Source organism: Haliaeetus leucocephalus, unplaced genomic scaffold (genome assembly GCF_000737465.1).
Source record: "Haliaeetus leucocephalus isolate CR32 unplaced genomic scaffold, Haliaeetus_leucocephalus-4.0 Scaffold751, whole genome shotgun sequence".
Lineage (NCBI taxonomy): Eukaryota > Metazoa > Chordata > Aves > Accipitriformes > Accipitridae > Haliaeetus > Haliaeetus leucocephalus.
This window is the reverse complement of record NW_010973187.1, coordinates 8,991,059-9,008,656: the sequence shown is the minus strand read 5'-3', so window position 1 is coordinate 9,008,656 and position 17,598 is coordinate 8,991,059. Positions and strand designations below refer to the sequence as shown.

Here is a 17,598-nt window from a genome sequence, read left to right as displayed (position 1 = left end):
GGACCTGGCTCTCAGCCCTGACTGCTAACCTGCCACCATCTCAGGTGCTCTGCTGAGCCTCAACTTTTTCTCAAATGGAGAGATTGCAAGCATTCTGCAAACTCTTTGCTTTCTTTTTTCTTCATAATGTTATCTGTTTGCATCAGGTTCAACCCAGATTAGAGACCAAAAATAATTAAGCTGCCACTAGACTGACAGGTACAAGACAGAGAAAAGTTTTCAGAGGGTCTCCAGCACCGTCAGACACATCAGGGAGGGAGGAAGCCTCTCTGTGAAACTCCTGTCAGAGTAGCAGTTGGTGTCCATTGCAGTCCTTTTTTTATGATGTGGAAAAGTCAGGGGTTTTATTTGTTGTTGAATTTGTGCATGTGATGTGGCTCAGGGGTAGATGGGTCCTGACTCTCTGTGAGGCTCACAATACTGACAACTGCAGTGTTCACTTAGGGCTGGGGAAAGAAAAGCTAGTCAAAATTCAGAGAATGAGGTTTAAACTCAGACCTGCAGATTCAGCCCAACACCTGTGTATTTTTAATTGCCGTTCATTAAGCTTCGCCTTTTCCATTGGCCATGGTCAGCCAGACCAGGAATTAGTGCAATCAGGCATAGTCCAACTGCTATCAATGAAGCTTAGCTGATTAATACCAGCCTACAATAATGCCCTGCCTTTCAAGGAATATTTTATTATTATTACTACTAATACTATTATTATTAATTTGTCTCTTCTTCTTCTTTCCTTGGACCATTTATTGGACTGCCTTCCTTCTCCATTTATTTCCCACTCTGCATACTCTCTACACCAGTTTTTAGTCTACAGGTTGTTAGCACTTTCCTCCCTTGCTGTTCCCTGTTTCTCAGTCCTCTCAGAAGGAACATGATCCCAGCAACATTGTCTTCCATGCCAAGCTGGGCTACCTGCAGTCGTTCAAGCAGGTTTGAAACAGAAAAACATTATGAGTCACTCTTGTCCTCTTGCTGTCAGCTTGAGGGACATTCCTTCTTGTTTGTCCATTTGCCCTCAGCTCACAGACTGCTGGGCTGATCTGAAGCTGCAAACAGCTCCCAGTGAAAAGTCAGGGAATTGGTGAGCATAAATCTGCCCCTTCACTTCATGCATTCTAGTGGTGGATTGATATTCTGGAGACACAATGGATTTTTTCATGACTGTGTGAAATCATAACAATGTAGAACTGTTTTCAAGTGGATTTCTGGAAGTAACAAGTAAACGGTGAAGGAAACCATCCTGTTCACTTTTATGATTTTTACAGAATTAGCTTATAATTTCATGTGTTGACCTAAACATGAAAATATTTGACTTACACTTGTTTAGTGATCTCTTATGCCTGATTTACAATGCAAAAGATTATCTATTGTTAAATACACTGGGAAACAGCTCAGGCAGTGCTACTTTGCATATATCTCCTGCAGTGCACAGTGCTGCATCCTTTCATACCTTCCTTCTGACCCAGGGAATTTAGTTTGCTGCCTTGCCATTAAAGGGAATAAGTAAATAAGGTTTTCAACAAAACTCAGATGTACCATAAGCTTTCTGATGTGAACATGTGTAAGTGACTTGATTTGTCAGCTACTGTGCTTATAGTGGAGACATCAGTACTACTGAGAAGGAAATACGAAGTGGGTTTTGGGCACAAATATTTGCTTTTCATTTATTAAGGAAAAGGCTGAGAAACAGTAGAAAAACTATTTCCAGAAGTGGTGGAGGGCTATAGCCTATAAGCCATGTATTGTTGGAAGTATGTGTGTATATATATATGTACAGACTATTAGAATCCCTTGCTTTAAGTAATTTTATTTAATTAATAACTTTCTACTGCCTACTTTCCATAACATGAATATTTATTTTAAATGTTGTATTAAGTTTCCTCTAAAACAATGGAACATTCCTTTCTGCAAGGATCTGTCCCTCATGGTACAATACTGAGTCAAAGCAAATGGTAAAATATTGAGTGAAGGGAACTGAATACCGAGGTAAACAGTCCTTAACTCTGTGTATTTTTCTGGGGTGTGACAAAAAGGTAGATAGGAACCTACTTTTCAAATAGGAAAGGTTATTAGGACACAAGGAGTTGGCGTCAGGCATTATCAGTATTTTCTGTGCCAATGCCGGGGATAAAATCTCCCTTCAGGCTCTGATTTCTGTTCGGGGCAATGTTTGAGGACTGAAGACAATTTAGGAATTTTAAATGTGTGGCATGCGCTAATGGATCATTGAAATAAACCGGTTCTTCAGAGGCTCAGCAGCCTCAGATTTCTTTGCAGGTAAGGTCACTGTCAACATGCTTAGTGCCCTGTATGTCAGGGTTACAGGTAGTTGAGACTTTTCAGGCAGCTGAAAAAAAACACAAAAGGCTGCAACTCCTCCCTGCACTTCTGATATGGTATTTTGTATGGTATGTTGTAATGTTAGAGACAACACACTGATAAAAGGATGCAAAGAGGCAGAGGTAGACTGGACTTAAACTGTATATATTTGTGAGTGGGTTATTCCCTTTAGCAGGAGCAGAAATGCACACACACACATGCACGTGCATATGCACATGCTTCTCCTTAGCTCCAACGAGGGATGCATCTGCAGCAGTTTAAAGCTTCGGTGGGCCCTGGCAGTTAGTAAATCTCTCTCAGGTTCTCATAGCTTTGCTAATACTGGCACCCAGTCTAGACCACAGCTGTGCTATCACAAGATTTAGTTTCAGTAAAGTTTCTTCGGAAGGAACTGGTTTATCGTGCCATTGAATAATGAGAATAAATGTTCTCCACAGAAAATTCTCATGAAAAATTCATGCCTAACGTGCCCTGAGCATGTACAATTGATAGCTATGCATTTTTAAGTCTTGTCAGCTTTCAATTTCTCTTTTCCTTCTTTTTTTTTTTTTAAATGACAAAATACTGCAATGTGCTCTCTGTGTGTGGTCAGGTCGTTACACATCAATATTCTGGCTTTAAACCTTTTTTTTTTTTTAAATAAAATATATTATTATCTGCTGGCTTCCTCCAGGGAAATAAGAAGATGTAAATTATTTACTGTAACCAACTTGCCCTGCAGCTTCAGCTATGCAATTTAGTCACTGACCTTAAAAGCAAAGCAAAATTGCCCTTTTTCAGTTTATGTTGTCTACATCATGAATTGCCAAACAGGAAGCTGAGATTTCCTTTCCTCGGTCACAAATTCATAAAAATACACGTAGATACTTACCTATATTGTGCTATACTAATGTTTTACTAACCGCACAAGTCTATATTGCTCATAAAACTTTTGAAGGCCGAACAGAATCTATACCATGTGGTCTCATTCCTCAGAATCAGTATTGAGCAAATAAATTTATTCTACTCAGTCTAATTTCCAGGCCTTTCAGGCAAGAGGAATTCTATGTGCTGTGCTTTTTCCAAGTAAAAATGCTTGTCCTTGTGATTCTCCCACAGTCCGCCTTTTCTGCCACATCAGAAATACTTCAGTGGCTGTCTGAGCCTTTAAGAGCCTTCACAGATGGACCCCTCCATCTCATATATTCTTTCCACATAACAAATTTGGAAAACTGATCACAAATATCCCCTTTGGTCTCACTCATCACATCTACCCTGCAAAAACACTGCTATTGCCCCATCCTTCTTACTTCTTACTCCTTTGATCTGAGGGAGGCTTGGAACTGTATTTTGAGAGGACAGCCATGATGGAGTAGCTACAATAACTTCACCTTGCTTTTCCTTTTTTCCTTATGGACCAAAATATTAACTCCTACCAATACGTAACAGATTTGATTATTGTTTGACTTTCCTGAAAAAAAAAAGCTTTCATCTTACTTTGTTTAGGTGTAGATAGAGTTATTCTTTGGAATGTTTACCTTTCATGTCATCAGTTGTCATTACATTTTATTTACAAATATGAATATATATTAAATTCTGCAGTAGCTCCCTTTAACCTGTTTATATTGCTGTGTTTTTACTTTAAGATCATTAGGATAGATACTGCCTCTGTCTGTGTGTCTGTACAGCAACTAGTACAGAAGATACTGATTTTGATTGATCCTTTTGGGTAGAATGGTAGCAGTAATGGTAGTAACTCCAATCTTACCATGACTTCTTCATGTTCAGGTGTGAGAATACTGTATATAATATTCCTATATAAGGAGTCATCTCATGCTTCTTTCTGACCCAAAACCCTAGAAATTACTGAACTTTTCTTACCTTTCACTATGTGATAGTGCTTGCTTTGATGGTTTCTTTTCATAATCGATAATGGTTCATCTGGGGTTTTTTTTCTTTGTCTCTGTCACATGGTCTTACTTTTTCTCATCTTTTCCAGATCAAGGAACCGTACAAAAAGTTGTTGTCCTACCCACCAACTTCTCTGCAAGTGGAGAACTCATTTTAGAAGAGCTGGAGGTTTTTCAGGTTTGGCTTGCTCCTACTTTTACTCTTCCAATGTGTATGTTCACACAAACACTTTGTTCTAAGAGACTTTGGCAAGGGCAGCTGTGACTTGATAAAAGATCAAGTAAATGTGCATACTGTCATCTTGATACCCATGCAAAGCAGAATATAAAATGTCCAGTGTTATGAAGGCTGTAGCTAGCTTAAGTCTTTTTTTCCCCCTATATTTAAGTTGCTTATTTTTTATGTTGTTGTACTAGCTAGAAGGGGCTAATCACATTTTTACAAGGTAATGTTATAGTGGCTGCCAGAAGGCAACTTCTATCACTGGCATCACGTATTGAGACTGTCACTATTTACAGATGGAATCTAAGATTTTTGTACTTCTTTGATTATCTGATAATCTTCCTGATTCTAAGCTGCAGAATGGAAGCAAACCAGTGCTGATTTTGCTTAACTCCAGTTCTTCAAAGCCACAGGCCTCTGGAGTAAAGAAAACTACAAGCTCAACACAAAATGAGCTGAAAAGAAACACAAACAACTACAGGGAGAAATAGGGGAATAGCCTCTGTCAATTACTTTGGCATGTAGCAGCTTGTAATAACCTAAAGAAAATGTTCGCCCTCATGTTGAAAAATCCCTTTCAAATTTTTGAATGGGCTATTCTTTAAATCAGGTAGTCTCGGGGCAAATGGTAGTATGCGTCTTTAAAACTTAGTTAAGGGTTTTGTCATGGGCTTTTCTCTACTTCATTGAGGGGATACAAAAAGGAAAATTTAAGCTTTTTTATCTAGACAGGCAGCATTAACAATTCTTTAAGGAAAAGAATACGCTCTGTGTTAATCCTCATAAAGGCATAATTAGTCTTGCTAGGCTTTTGTTGAAGACTTCCCTTTAAAAAAGATATATGTGAGTAATATTACCTAAAGAGTACCCTTCACCCAAGTATTACTAATTCCATTTACTGAAACATAAATTCATACAGCAAGAAGATAGGTGGGCTGAGAGGAATTCTCAACGTAAACCTAGTTTCTGGGTGTCTGTGCACAGACTTTATTATCCTGCACCCTAAAAATCATGATGTCGTAACCTCTACCATTGCAATCTGTGCGGGCAGCATGGCAGTATTTTGATGAGTCTTTTCAAGAGAGCAGGAATGAGATCACTGGCTGTGTGCTAGTAAATATCGAGAGTAAGCAAAGCACTGATTCCTTTCCAGAGTATAAGCAAGGAAAGGAGAATGTGGCATTAGATCCAATGTTGCATTTGACCTTGAGTCTCCAGACATTTCATGAAATACTGCAGCAGCCCTAAACTCCTTCCAACCGTTGCCAATTCACATGATTCGCAGCCAGCGTTTCTAGTCCTGGCCTCCCTGCTGTGCTTGTGGTCCACTGCAATTAATCCTAGCCCACCGTTATGGCTTTCTTTTGTGACTGAGCAAATGCTAAATCTTAAAAAAATCCTGAACATTTTTATTACCATCAATTTTATCATTTGTTCGGATGAGAATAATGAATTGCTTCACTTGCTTAAGGCAATGAATTTGATAATTCCTTTTCCAGCTCTTTGACGTTTGGTTTGGACACAGACAATAAAAGACTGCAGTGATGACACATAGTAGTACACAGTACTGTCTCTGGGAAAGAAACGTTCGATAACACACATGCCATTTTTAACATTCTAGTCATTGATTATCTGAACGTATATGTTGGATGGTAACCAAACTCTATGCGCCGTAGACAATGTGTAGGAGAAATATGACATATTCTTATCCAGATCATGTGGTGAATATGCATGAGCTATTGTATGATTTTTCCTTATCATCATTGTCAAAGGACAAACATTGTTTCTTATTACAAAGTGAGAATAATGGCTTCAAAACACATTGCTCCTATATTGCTGAGGTAACACAGATGCAGGTTAATTAGAAGTGTACAAAAACTTGTTGATGCACATGAGTAATAATGATGCGGTTGAGTTTAGCCAATACATTTTGTGAGACATTAATTGTATATATGTAATTTGTTTAGTTCTGAAAATAGCAAAAAATTAGTAGGAGTGAGTGATGCCTTTCTAAGATATAAAAAGTTATAGTTTTCTTAGCTATGACTTACTTAGGTTTTATTGAATTTCAAATTTTAATGTTGGGACAGTATTAATAAGAGAGTCCTTGTAAATGTGGTTTGGAATTTTGTCTTTCAGAGTAATTCTCCTATAACGACAATGAAGATTTCATCTAAAAAGGTAAAGAAAAGTAGGATGCTTACTTAGTGCTTATTAATTGAGAAGCAAATTGACTTAAAGGTGTTAGAATACCAGGTTTTGTGCAGCATACTAAGTATAGGCAGATGTTCCATAATGAATATGGAGAAACTTGACTGAAGTTTGCATGAGTTGTTTTTTATGTCCCAGAGCCACTAAGATAAAAGAATTTCTATTCATTATGTATCATTTCTAATTCACTGAAAGTGTCCATTTTTTTGTTGGTTTGTTTGACAGTTAAGGAAAAAAAGTACTAAAAGAGGAAATTCGCTCTCCCCTTTTTTTCTTTAAGGCCTAAATAAAATTTTGCCCTTCAAGTCTGATCCATGCAGAAAGGTGGTGTTGGGGCTGTTGGGTCCATGGTGCAATTGTGCATCTTTGTTCCTTAGTAATAAATGATGGCAATAAGAATGATGAAAAGAGCTGAGAGGATTTCTGCTGAAATGTTAAATGCTCAAACTAAAAATATGTATTCCATGATTTTGCAAGCAACATGTTGCTCAATATTTTACAAAATTACTAATAAGTAAACGTTATTCGCTTAATTGAATTTAGTGTAATTTTTTTAGTTTTATGACAAAAAGATCAGGAGAGTTTCAAGGTTTTTGTTGATTACAATTTATATTTTAAGAATGATTAGTTAATTGTTGCTGAGTAAAGCAGTCATTTTGGCCCAGATTTTGGTGATGACCTATTCACTTTGAACTTCTTTTGCAAAAGCTCTAATTTATTATAGAAGTTGTTCTGGCTTATTCGTCCAGGTATATAAGGCTATCAGAATCTGGCCCTAAGCCTCAACATAATCTCTAGGTTTTATGTCTTGGAAATCCATGCACTGGAGAATCCAACCAGGAACTCTGCATAATATTTATTAAAGTGACTATATGCAGAGAAAATACTTAGTTCAAAGGCCTGAGCCAATAATCCTCACTGACTAAGAACCAAGTTCTCAAATCTGAGCAATATTAACTCAGCCTATGTGCCCCAGAACAGAACAATGACACTCAATGTCCAAAAAACATTAACGTTCCCCAGTGTTTCTAAGTGTTTTCTAACAGGAAGGTGGAAATATTATAGGCCTGTTCACCTGGGGGATTTCTGTTTATCTTGGCTTTATGTATATTAGTGGCTCCCCTCTTGGTCTTGAGTTAATTCCAAAGTTAATTGAAAGGTTTTTAGGTGCTTTAGCCGAGTCTTGGGTGAAGCTCCTCCACATCTGAAATAAATCTTCCCATTTCCTTCTCCAGCAACAGCTGTACGTGAGCTCAGATGAAGGGGTCACCCAGGTATCCTTGCATCGCTGCCACATCTACGGGACCGCCTGCGCCGACTGCTGCCTCGCCCGAGACCCCTACTGTGCCTGGGATGGAAACTCCTGCTCCAGGTTTTATCCCACAGGGAAAAGGTGAGCAGTACTAAGGGGCCAGTGAAGTCTGCAAGGAAAGGCCTTTGTTCTGCTATGTAGCCTGGGGTGTTGTAATGTGATGGAGAAGTGGGATGTCATTCCTTTCAGGAGCATTTACAAGCAATACCTCCGTAGCTATCATGCTTGGCATTGTTCATCACCTAGGAGTGTGTGTTGCAAGAGTGTATGACAAAGAGCTTGCCTTTTCATATTTAAAATAATGGACTGAAAAAAAGAGGTAAAAAACCATTCCTAATCATAAATATTAATCCTTCTGGCTCACGCACACAAAATCAGTGAAACATTTTTTCCCTTTGTTTAAATTCAGTTGCTCGCTATGAATGTAATTATGATAGCCCTAAACACAGCAAAATATCTCTCGGGCTGTCTGAGGAATAGTGTCATTTATTTTTTTTGTTCCTCATTTGCTCCTAAGTGAGAAGAATTATTTCCAGGGAAATTTTAGGCAAATGTGATTTCCATGTAATGCCTGCAAATTTGGAGTTTTTGACATGAGATTTATTAAAGCAGACAGGGAAAGCAATTTCTCTTTAATTTACAGCAGAGCTAATAGTCCATCTCATAATTCTTATGCAAAACAGGAGCCTCTTTCCTCCTCCCAAGGGAAATATTTAATAGCAGGAGGCTGTAGTGAGCTCTTGTATTACTAAGATTTCACTTCATAGACAAACAAAGCTACAGAATACACAATGAGGTATTACTGCAGAGGAGACAAACCCTTCAGATGTATGCCAGAGCTTTGCCCACCACGTGCCACTGTGCTCACTGCCTGCACCTGAGCTGCAGAGGCAGAATACCAGATGCAGTTAATGGACTTTACTCCTTTACCTACGTGGAGGGAGACAGTAGACAGAAACAGGCAAAGTTTGGCTCTGCTTCAGTGACCCAACCAGCTGATGACAATGTCATCCCCTGGGATTAAAGACAATTGCTTTTGTTATTGCAAAGTTTTCTTGACTCATTCCTTATTTGAGATTAAAAGGTAAAGCCTAACCTGGCCATGTATCCATTGGCAAAGTACCTGGAGTTTTTACTGCTTTCACTCAGCATACTCAGCCTCCAGTCGGCAAAATGATTGTTTTCTTCCATGGAACAAAGGTCAGAAGATGGGGGGAGGAAAGAAAAATCCCCAAGTTTCAGGCCACCTACCTCCTACACTAACATAGCTGCCAAAAGATATAATGAGCAGTCAGGTATACCCAGTCTGTGCAGTTTCCAGTGGATTCTTTGCCATCCCCATTATATACACCCAAGGTTATTTCCACTGGGGCTTGCTTTCATGCTGACATTTTGTTTGCAATTTGCTTTTTATATCAAACCAAAATAAACACCTGAAACTGTATGGAAAAAAATCTGGTTTTCATATGTGAAGGAAATGAGTTGTCACTTTATCTAACAAGAGACATTGTGAAGGAGAAAACATTGGTAATTAGAGCCGAATCCCATAGTCTAGACAGTAGTATCTGCTGGACATACTTGCTTATTTGCTTCTTTTGACACTTCTGTCTCCCATGGATTACTGTGGTTCCTCATCCAACATTGATTTACCCAAAACACCTGACAGTATTATCTTTATTTTCTAACTGCCACCTTCTCACCTTTTTTTTTATAAATATCAGACTGTAAGTTTACATTCTCAGAACTGCTTAATGCAAGCAGCCTGCCATTTCTGACAGTGTGGAGCAGCTCACGGTAGCACAGGAATCCTGAAATTCACTCAGAAATTCTTCATTGTCTCCTTTGGCTCACATAAATAGTTCACAAAGGTTAAGATCCCAAGGCAAAAGATGAAATATTTTTGATGTTTACCATCAAAAATATACTTGGAATGTCAGAAATTACTCCTTTGAAACATCACCTTTCAAATGTTTCCTTTTAAAACAATGCAGTGAAGGATCGGGTGACACAGGATTATAAACACCGTCTCTGGGTGTTTGCACACTACCTGGTATAATGTGGCCATAGAGGCATCACCTTTCACTCAGCAGTACTGGAGCTCCAGGGGCTTTTTTCATGGTTTCTGATCTTGCAAGTCATTATTACATAGTTCAGAATACAGCTGTTCCATATCCCAGCAGCATCCATTTGCAACAATCTATCACCAATATATTTTTTTGTTGAACTCGATAAATACTGAGCTAACTTACAGAATATTCAGCAAACAAAATAACAGATCTTAAGAATAAAAAATTCAGGTACCACGTTTTCATGCAGTGAATTCTGAGAGCTCTGACCTCCTAGCTGAGGAGGGCTGAAATGCCAGTGTTCCCAATCCCAGTAAGCTCCCTAACTAATTTGCTACAGAATCGTGATTTTGCATCTGTCATCCAAATAATATAACAAATTCCCGTTTAGAAGTATTCTGAGACTTGGTGAGTTTGAGTATCTTTTGGCAATAGATACCCTCAAGCAGACAACAGAACTGAATCTTAGCTCTCCACTATTCTGGAGGAATACTTCAGTCATACTGCTACCAAGGTGGCTAGAGGCACTAAAAATAAGATGCCTGCCAAAATCAAGGAGGGAACATGCCCTATATCTTAATTTTCTGTTGATGCATTAGATACAAGCACTGTGACTCTTGTGCATCTCATCCGTAGGTGCTTGCCTTTATGAAGAGTTCCAGCTGGGGGTTCTGGCTTTGAACGTTAGGTCTTGCAACTGTGAAGCTATGTCTATTTCATGCATCACCTCTAAGCCTTCCATCTCTATACCACCATTGCAAAACTATTTACCTACCAAAAGTACAAACATTTTATAAACTGATTATTCACTTAAACAGTATCTTCACTCTAGCAAGCCTGCCAAGAGTAAAGCACACTCACAGTAGGTCATAAACTATCCCTAGCAGTTGATCTAGTAAAGAAACCCCAAACCCACAAATAAAAAAGTGCTTATTTGCAGTGTAGCTATCTTGGAATAACATTTTGTTTTTACAAAATATTTCAGGAGGAGTCGTAGGCAAGACGTGAGACATGGAAATCCTCTGACTCAGTGCCGAGGTTTCAACCTGAAAGGTACTATAATTTAGAGATCCTCATGCTATATAAAGAATGCATGACTTTCGTTTATGTGATTCATCATAACTCACATTATCTGTGTGGTTTACTGGTAAAGCATAATTATTTTCCAAGTCTGAGTTTTGTTTTGATTTTAACATATTTCCTTGCAATTACGTGAAACTTGCATATGTATGATAAAATGATGAACCATGAAATACATAGTTCAGCATACATGAAATGAGAAGCTGACAGTGTTGACTAGAAACAAGTACAGTTAATTTGAGGGCTTTTCTACTTCTAAATCCCTTCAGTCTTTATTAATGCCTCTTCATGTATTTAAGTCTTGGACCTCAAAATTATTCTGAATATTTGATGCCATATTGAGTTTTGGAGCACATCTTTCAGCAAACAGCAAGTTCTAGGCCTGTCTTTTGAATTATGATTATTCCTTTCTCCCTTTACATGGGAAAATAAACCATTCCAAATCTCTTTATGAAGTCTCTTAGTTCCAGCAAGTGCAACTGTTTTGTCAGCCTGGCATGGAGTGGGTGGACAGGTGAACCAATGCTCTGCCCTCCCAGCTACCACTTTCTCCAGATTGATGGACACCAGTCAAATATGGCCAAAGTCATAGTAAGAGTAGACACATACATAAAAGCAGCTTAATCCTCTTCAACCACATGCATGTCTGAGCTAGGTGGTGGCAATGTATGCCATCAAATCAAGGGCACATGTCAGAGAATTATGCTCCTTTCACCTGTGTTTCTGAGCCTGCATTTTGAAGTGCATTCTCATCTGTACCATGTGGAGATCATATAATAGATCTGATTGTAAATTTTTGATTGACTTTTTTGAATGAAAGAACAATGCTTTAAGAGTTGCATGTGAAAGGTTCAGTAAATAATAATTCCACTGAAATGGTCTCTGCTGGGTCTCAGAAGAATCTCCTGGATCAAAACAGACCACAACAGTCACTCAGGTGTAGATCCCTCAGCCCAACTGCAGCTGATTGAGCTCTAGCTGCCAATCTACAGCTCCAGTGGGTCTTTCCCCATGACTCAGTATTAGGTCATTTATATGAAGCTGAATAGCTTCAACAGGTAATTACAAAAGATGACCCTGCCATTAGAGTATGCACCTGAGCTCTGAGAGATCCATATTAAAGCTTAGGCTCTGAATCACGAAGTAACTTGAGCTGCGTGTCCTACCTTACAGGCATGTGCTGTGACCACCCACCCATTGTCTGTCCCAAGGGTGGGTGACTCCTCTTTCTGGGTGGAAAATGTGAGAATGTCAACTGTCTGCTTTCTGGGCTGAGGGGAAACAAATGTTTAAACCTTGACAGTCTTGTGAAACAGGTTTCTTGTTTTCCAGCCATTTCTTTTAATGTGGATGTATTTATAGGTTTATGTGTTTTAGCAACTTTTTAAAGGATGTTTTGGTGATAGCCGTGGGATGTAGCATAGGTACATGTCAGTTGTTTCCCCAGTGGAAAAAAAGATAAAAAGAAACAGCAGCTTAGACTCTTTCAAAATAGAATTAAAGCCACTTAAAGCAAAACTACTATGTTGGGGGAAAAATTAAATCTACCTAAAGGACAAAAGAGCAGGGAGTCAGGCAACAGCAAGAAATCTTCCAAGTTCATAGGGAACCATAATCTTGAAATGAAGTCTTTAAACATCATAGGTTGCATGCCTTGGACTTCTCAGCATGTATAAACTCAACATTTTTGGCATATTGCGATTTTTAAATAGATTATCAAGAACTAAGGGGCCTGTATGATTGCTTTTCAGGTGTTCTGTTTAATATTGTTATGCTTGTGTTAGCCCTTATGGCCATTAGAGAAATGCATTTATGTTCTCTCAGTCTTTTTCTTAGCATGTACGAGTAGTAGTAGTATGGAGCAGGTAAGAATTTAGATATATATTGATCAATTAAACAGACAAAAATGCCTTTCTGTGGTACACCTAGTTCCAGTGTACACAAAAATAATAATAATAATGTGTTGCAGCTCTGATTCTCACTGTTCTACAGCTACAGATAGGTCAGCCCACACATAAGCTCTTTGCTAGCGCATGGTTTTTGAATGCAAAATATTTCCACATTATTCTCCTAAAAGTTACAATTGGTTTTGGTACAACCTCATAAATGTGCTAAAAACTTTGAAGAACAAGAACCAAGCAAAGTCTCCTTCCTTTAGCAGAATAGATTCCAATTTCACATATCGGTTGATGAAAGAAGCTGAAAAGAATGAGAGATAAAGTAGAGTCTGAGGAAAACCAGTCTTAGGACTGTGCAAAACAGAGTGAGATTTTAGATGTGTAGACCTCTAAGTATTTGCATTTCTCATATCATTTGGTATCCGTTGCTCCTTTGTCAAAAAAAAAAAAGTATTTCATATATGATGTAAGCTTTTAAATCTGGAAGTGTATTGTTTTCAGGACAAATACTATGATTTGGGCCAAGCAATGAGCATGTAAAAGTTCCTATCGGTAACTGCCAATTGTTCATCTATCAAGACTATAAAGGGGCACAGCAAGTCTAAGCGATGACATACGTTCAGCACTTGCCCAGGTGTTGCTGGAGTGCTATAAATCTGTCCTGCTCTCTGTTGCTGGCCTGTCTACGTACTTGCATTTCAGATTTAGAGCCAAGTCCCTTCCTCGCTTTGCGGGAGGAGCGGGAGCCAAGTGTGCCCTCTCTCGCCTCCCTGCGATACTGCGCGCAGCTGGAACAGCCAGAGCCTTCGCTGGGGCAGGCTGCTGTGCTTTGAGTCATACAACCACAGCCCCCCAGCTTGTCAGCTGGTGAGGTGTGAAGAAATATATTAAATGCTTCATTCTCCCTTGGACAGTTCTAGACATGTGTTCTTGTAGTAGCAGAGAATGAGCTCATTTCAGGGAACGATATCCCTGAGCTCAGTTATCCCATCAGCAGAGCTTACCAGCCCACAGGTATCCTACTTTCTCAGAACAGACCATGTCGGATTGAAATCACTGGTATTTGGAACTGGATGCGCTTCTTCATATTTCATTTCATTTCTCTGAAAATTTTGTGCCTTAAATTACTTATTATTGGCCAATATCAAGTTCAGATGTATTTCACTTTACTGGTATTGCAAACAGTTACTTGCTTTCTATATCAAATCACCATTCACAGTAGCCTGACCTGTTTTCTTTTTCTTTCTAGCATACAGAAATGCTGCAGAAATAGTTCAGTATGGAGTAAAAAACAACACCACCTTTCTCGAATGCACCCCCAAATCTCCTCAGGCTTCTATTAAGTGGCTGCTACAGAAAGACAATGACAGGAGGAAAGAGGTGAGTAATATGAGCAGTAGCTCTGGAAGGGACCTCAGTCAGCATCTCATCAGTCCCTGGGCCAAGGCGAGGGAGCATCTGTGTTTTCATCAGACAGTCTGGATACAATGAAGCTGGAAAATTTGTGTGGATGCAGGACAGTAGCCAGCACTTTACTCGTATAAATAAGGGCAGACTCTTCGGTATAGCTGGGACTTGACTCCTCAGCCCCAGTGATTTCTGTCAGAACAGAATGGCTATCAGAAAATTCCTGTCAGCCCCTAAAATCAGGGAACTAGTTAAAGAATTTTTTCTTCACACCTTACTAATTGCAAACTGAAGATTTGCAGCACTCAGGACTTCTTATTGATCTGAGGAAATAGGCATAAAAGCAATAACCTATATAAAGTCCAGGAAGAAGCCAGCATGCAGTAGCCCTTCTGTGCTATTGAAGAGACAAAAGGCAAAAGTGGGAGAAATGTGAAAGGTTTCTTTAGCAAGAAACTAGTCCAGGCTAAGAACAGGTATTGACAAAAGCATTTCCCCACCATGGTGCAATCACATTTTCCATTACTGCACTCTCTAAGGCTCTCAAGTTTCAGCACTGTAATATACAGTATGATTGTTTATGGGGAATGTGCCTTCCTTAAGTAACATAAAAGGGGAAAAAATCCGTTTCAAATCTAAGGCAGTTACTATATGAATAAGAAGGAACATCTTTCCAAAGGAAATATTAAGTAATATGGTGTCTGTTGATAGATTATGAATACTGAAAAACATTATTCTCATATCAGGCCATTTTCCAAGGACTTACAAGCCTTTCACTGAGTCTTTCATGCTGTTTTTCTCAGGTACTGTTCAAAAAACTCAAGCTGTGTCCTGGCAATCTAGGTGCAATTCTTTAACACTTTGCTTCCACAGAGCATCTCCCTTTTTTGTTCTTATGGTCAACAACTGTATTAGAATCAATGCAGTTTTAAATAACAACAGACAAACTAAAGAAATCAAAGGGTTAATTACATTTCAAGCTCTCAGATTTCTGAAAATCTTACCTCCACAATGTCTACAAATGTTTACAATAACAGAATAGCATAGTAAATAAATGAATGCCCAAGGAAATCAGGTATAATTCAAAGTGCAGTGGCAAAATAGAAAAGTCATTCATAAAAACACCAGCACTGGTATTCTTTCACAATGGGTTAAATTAGCAATTTCTACACTTCATAGCTGATATGCAAAGGCACGTGTGCACAATCATTTAAGATCAGATGATAACTCGACAAGCTGCAGTAACTTCCTTCCTTCAGATGATGTGACCATCTCCTGGGATTGTCCAGAGTCTGAAGCCAGAAAGGAAATAGGAGAGTTGAGAAATTGCTCTTGGTTTCCAGTGACCCAAGTCCCAGCTGAGACCACTGTGATGAGAACTTTAACACCAGGCTATAGACTCCGCAGTGCAGCTAGAGTTCTTCAGAAGTTAGCCCCGGGAACCTGCTCAAAGTCAAAACATTTAACCAGAAGCCACCTTGTGTTCAATGACAGATCAACCCCAGTTTTGCGCCTTTCTTCCATCTAGGTTCGGCAGCAGTCTCTGATGCTGGAAGAGACATTCTCAGGGGTGTAGCCCTGGCAAATAAAAGTTCATTTCCTCAGTTCTGCTATTTGAACATTATGAAAACTCTTCTTTCAGGTAGTCTCCAGATTTGCATCTTTGTCTTCATCCTGATCCAATCTATTGTAACATAACAAATAAAAATATTGAAGTCCTTTTCTTTAGCGACACTTACCTACCTTGAGGTAAGTTCTCTCCAAACAGTAGCAATAGCAGTGGTCTCTGGGAGATACGATAAAGCAAAACACAGTACCTTTATGAAACCCTTTAAGAAAGAAAGAGGTGTTCGAAGTGAGTTTTACCAAGAGGTCCAAGACTGCGTTGTTCCACAACGTTCCCTAAAACATTCCTTCTGTCGTTTTGCCCTTTAGGTCAAGCTGAATGAGAGGATCATAGCTACTGAGCAAGGACTCCTCATTCGCTCTGTCCAAGACAGCGACCGGGGGCTTTACCACTGCATCGCAACAGAGAACAGCTTCAAGCAGACCTTAGCAAAGATCAATTTCAAAGTGTTGGATTCAGAGATGGTGGCCTTCATGACTGACAAGTGGTCCCCTTGGACCTGGGCCAGCTCGGTGCGAGCACTGCAGTTCCACCCAAAAGACTTTGTGGGAGCTTTCAGCCACTCAGAAATGCAGATGATTAACCAGTACTGCAAAGACAGTAGACAGCAAGGTCAGCAGAGGGAAGAATCTCAGAAGATGAGAGGGGACTACAGCAAACTAAAGGCCCTTATCAATAGCAGGAAAAGTAGAAACAGAAGGAATCAATTACCTGGATCTTAATTTTATTTTGTAGTAATAGATATCTTTGTCCTCACTGTAGGGGACTTATATTTGTCTATTGAGAACAAATTTGAGCAAATCTGATAAAAAATTAAATAAAAATCCAACAAGCCTCAGAAAAGATCCATCTCCCAATAAAATGCAGTGTAACTTAACTAAAGAAAATAATTGAGAGCATTTTCTTTCCTAGATGCTTGCTGACACTAGGTTGGGCTCTGTCCTAGAAGCAAAACGGGGTATTCATCTTAAACCAGGTTCACCTTTAACATGCAAGTATTTAATTACAGCTGAATAGAAATTTTTACAAAGTCAATGCATTATCTTGCAACTCTGGAACTGTACCAACCAGACTGGTGGTGAAAGAATCTGGGTTAAGATGCATGCTCAAAGTAGGATGGTACTAAGATTTCCTTGCACTGCATTTGAGAACATGAGTTTATTCTTGTTTACTGTTCAATATTGAGTTTACAGCTTTCACTCATTGTTGAAATCATGTGAATGCATGCTGATAGGAAGCAAGTATAGTAGAGATGTTTCATTCATTCAGAGGTCAAATGAAGGAATGAGTAGAAGAAAAAAAATTATATACTTTATCAGAGGAAACACTGATTATTGTGCATAGTATGAGTTGTAATAAATTAATGAGTTCAGGAAAGTAACTTAAAATATCTCTGCTCATATTGATTTTTATTAAAATAAGGTGTCCTATAACACTACATAGCTTTATAAGTGGTACAAAGCTAACATGAAAATGTTCAATATACATACAATTTTGAAAAACACCTAAGTGACTTGGGTATTTTAGCTATTTTTCAAAGATTTA

The 17,598-nt window shown here is 38.8% G+C and overlaps 1 protein-coding gene across 1 annotated transcript in view; it reads left to right on the top strand.

The window, feature by feature from the left end:
• The window catches only part of SEMA3C (sema domain, immunoglobulin domain (Ig), short basic domain, secreted, (semaphorin) 3C), a 117,142-nt gene extending 99,936 nt beyond the window's left edge, over window positions 1-17,206 (top strand). Inside the window, exons 12-17 of the mRNA XM_010580940.1 lie at window positions 4,319-4,407; window positions 6,592-6,633; window positions 7,899-8,056; window positions 11,027-11,094; window positions 14,269-14,399; window positions 16,362-17,206. Of these exons, the coding sequence (XP_010579242.1) occupies window positions 4,319-4,407; window positions 6,592-6,633; window positions 7,899-8,056; window positions 11,027-11,094; window positions 14,269-14,399; window positions 16,362-16,775 (902 nt within the window). The 3' untranslated portion in view covers window positions 16,776-17,206. The remainder of the gene's footprint in view (window positions 1-4,318; window positions 4,408-6,591; window positions 6,634-7,898; window positions 8,057-11,026; window positions 11,095-14,268; window positions 14,400-16,361) is intronic.
• The last annotated feature ends 392 nt before the right edge of the window (window positions 17,207-17,598 follow it).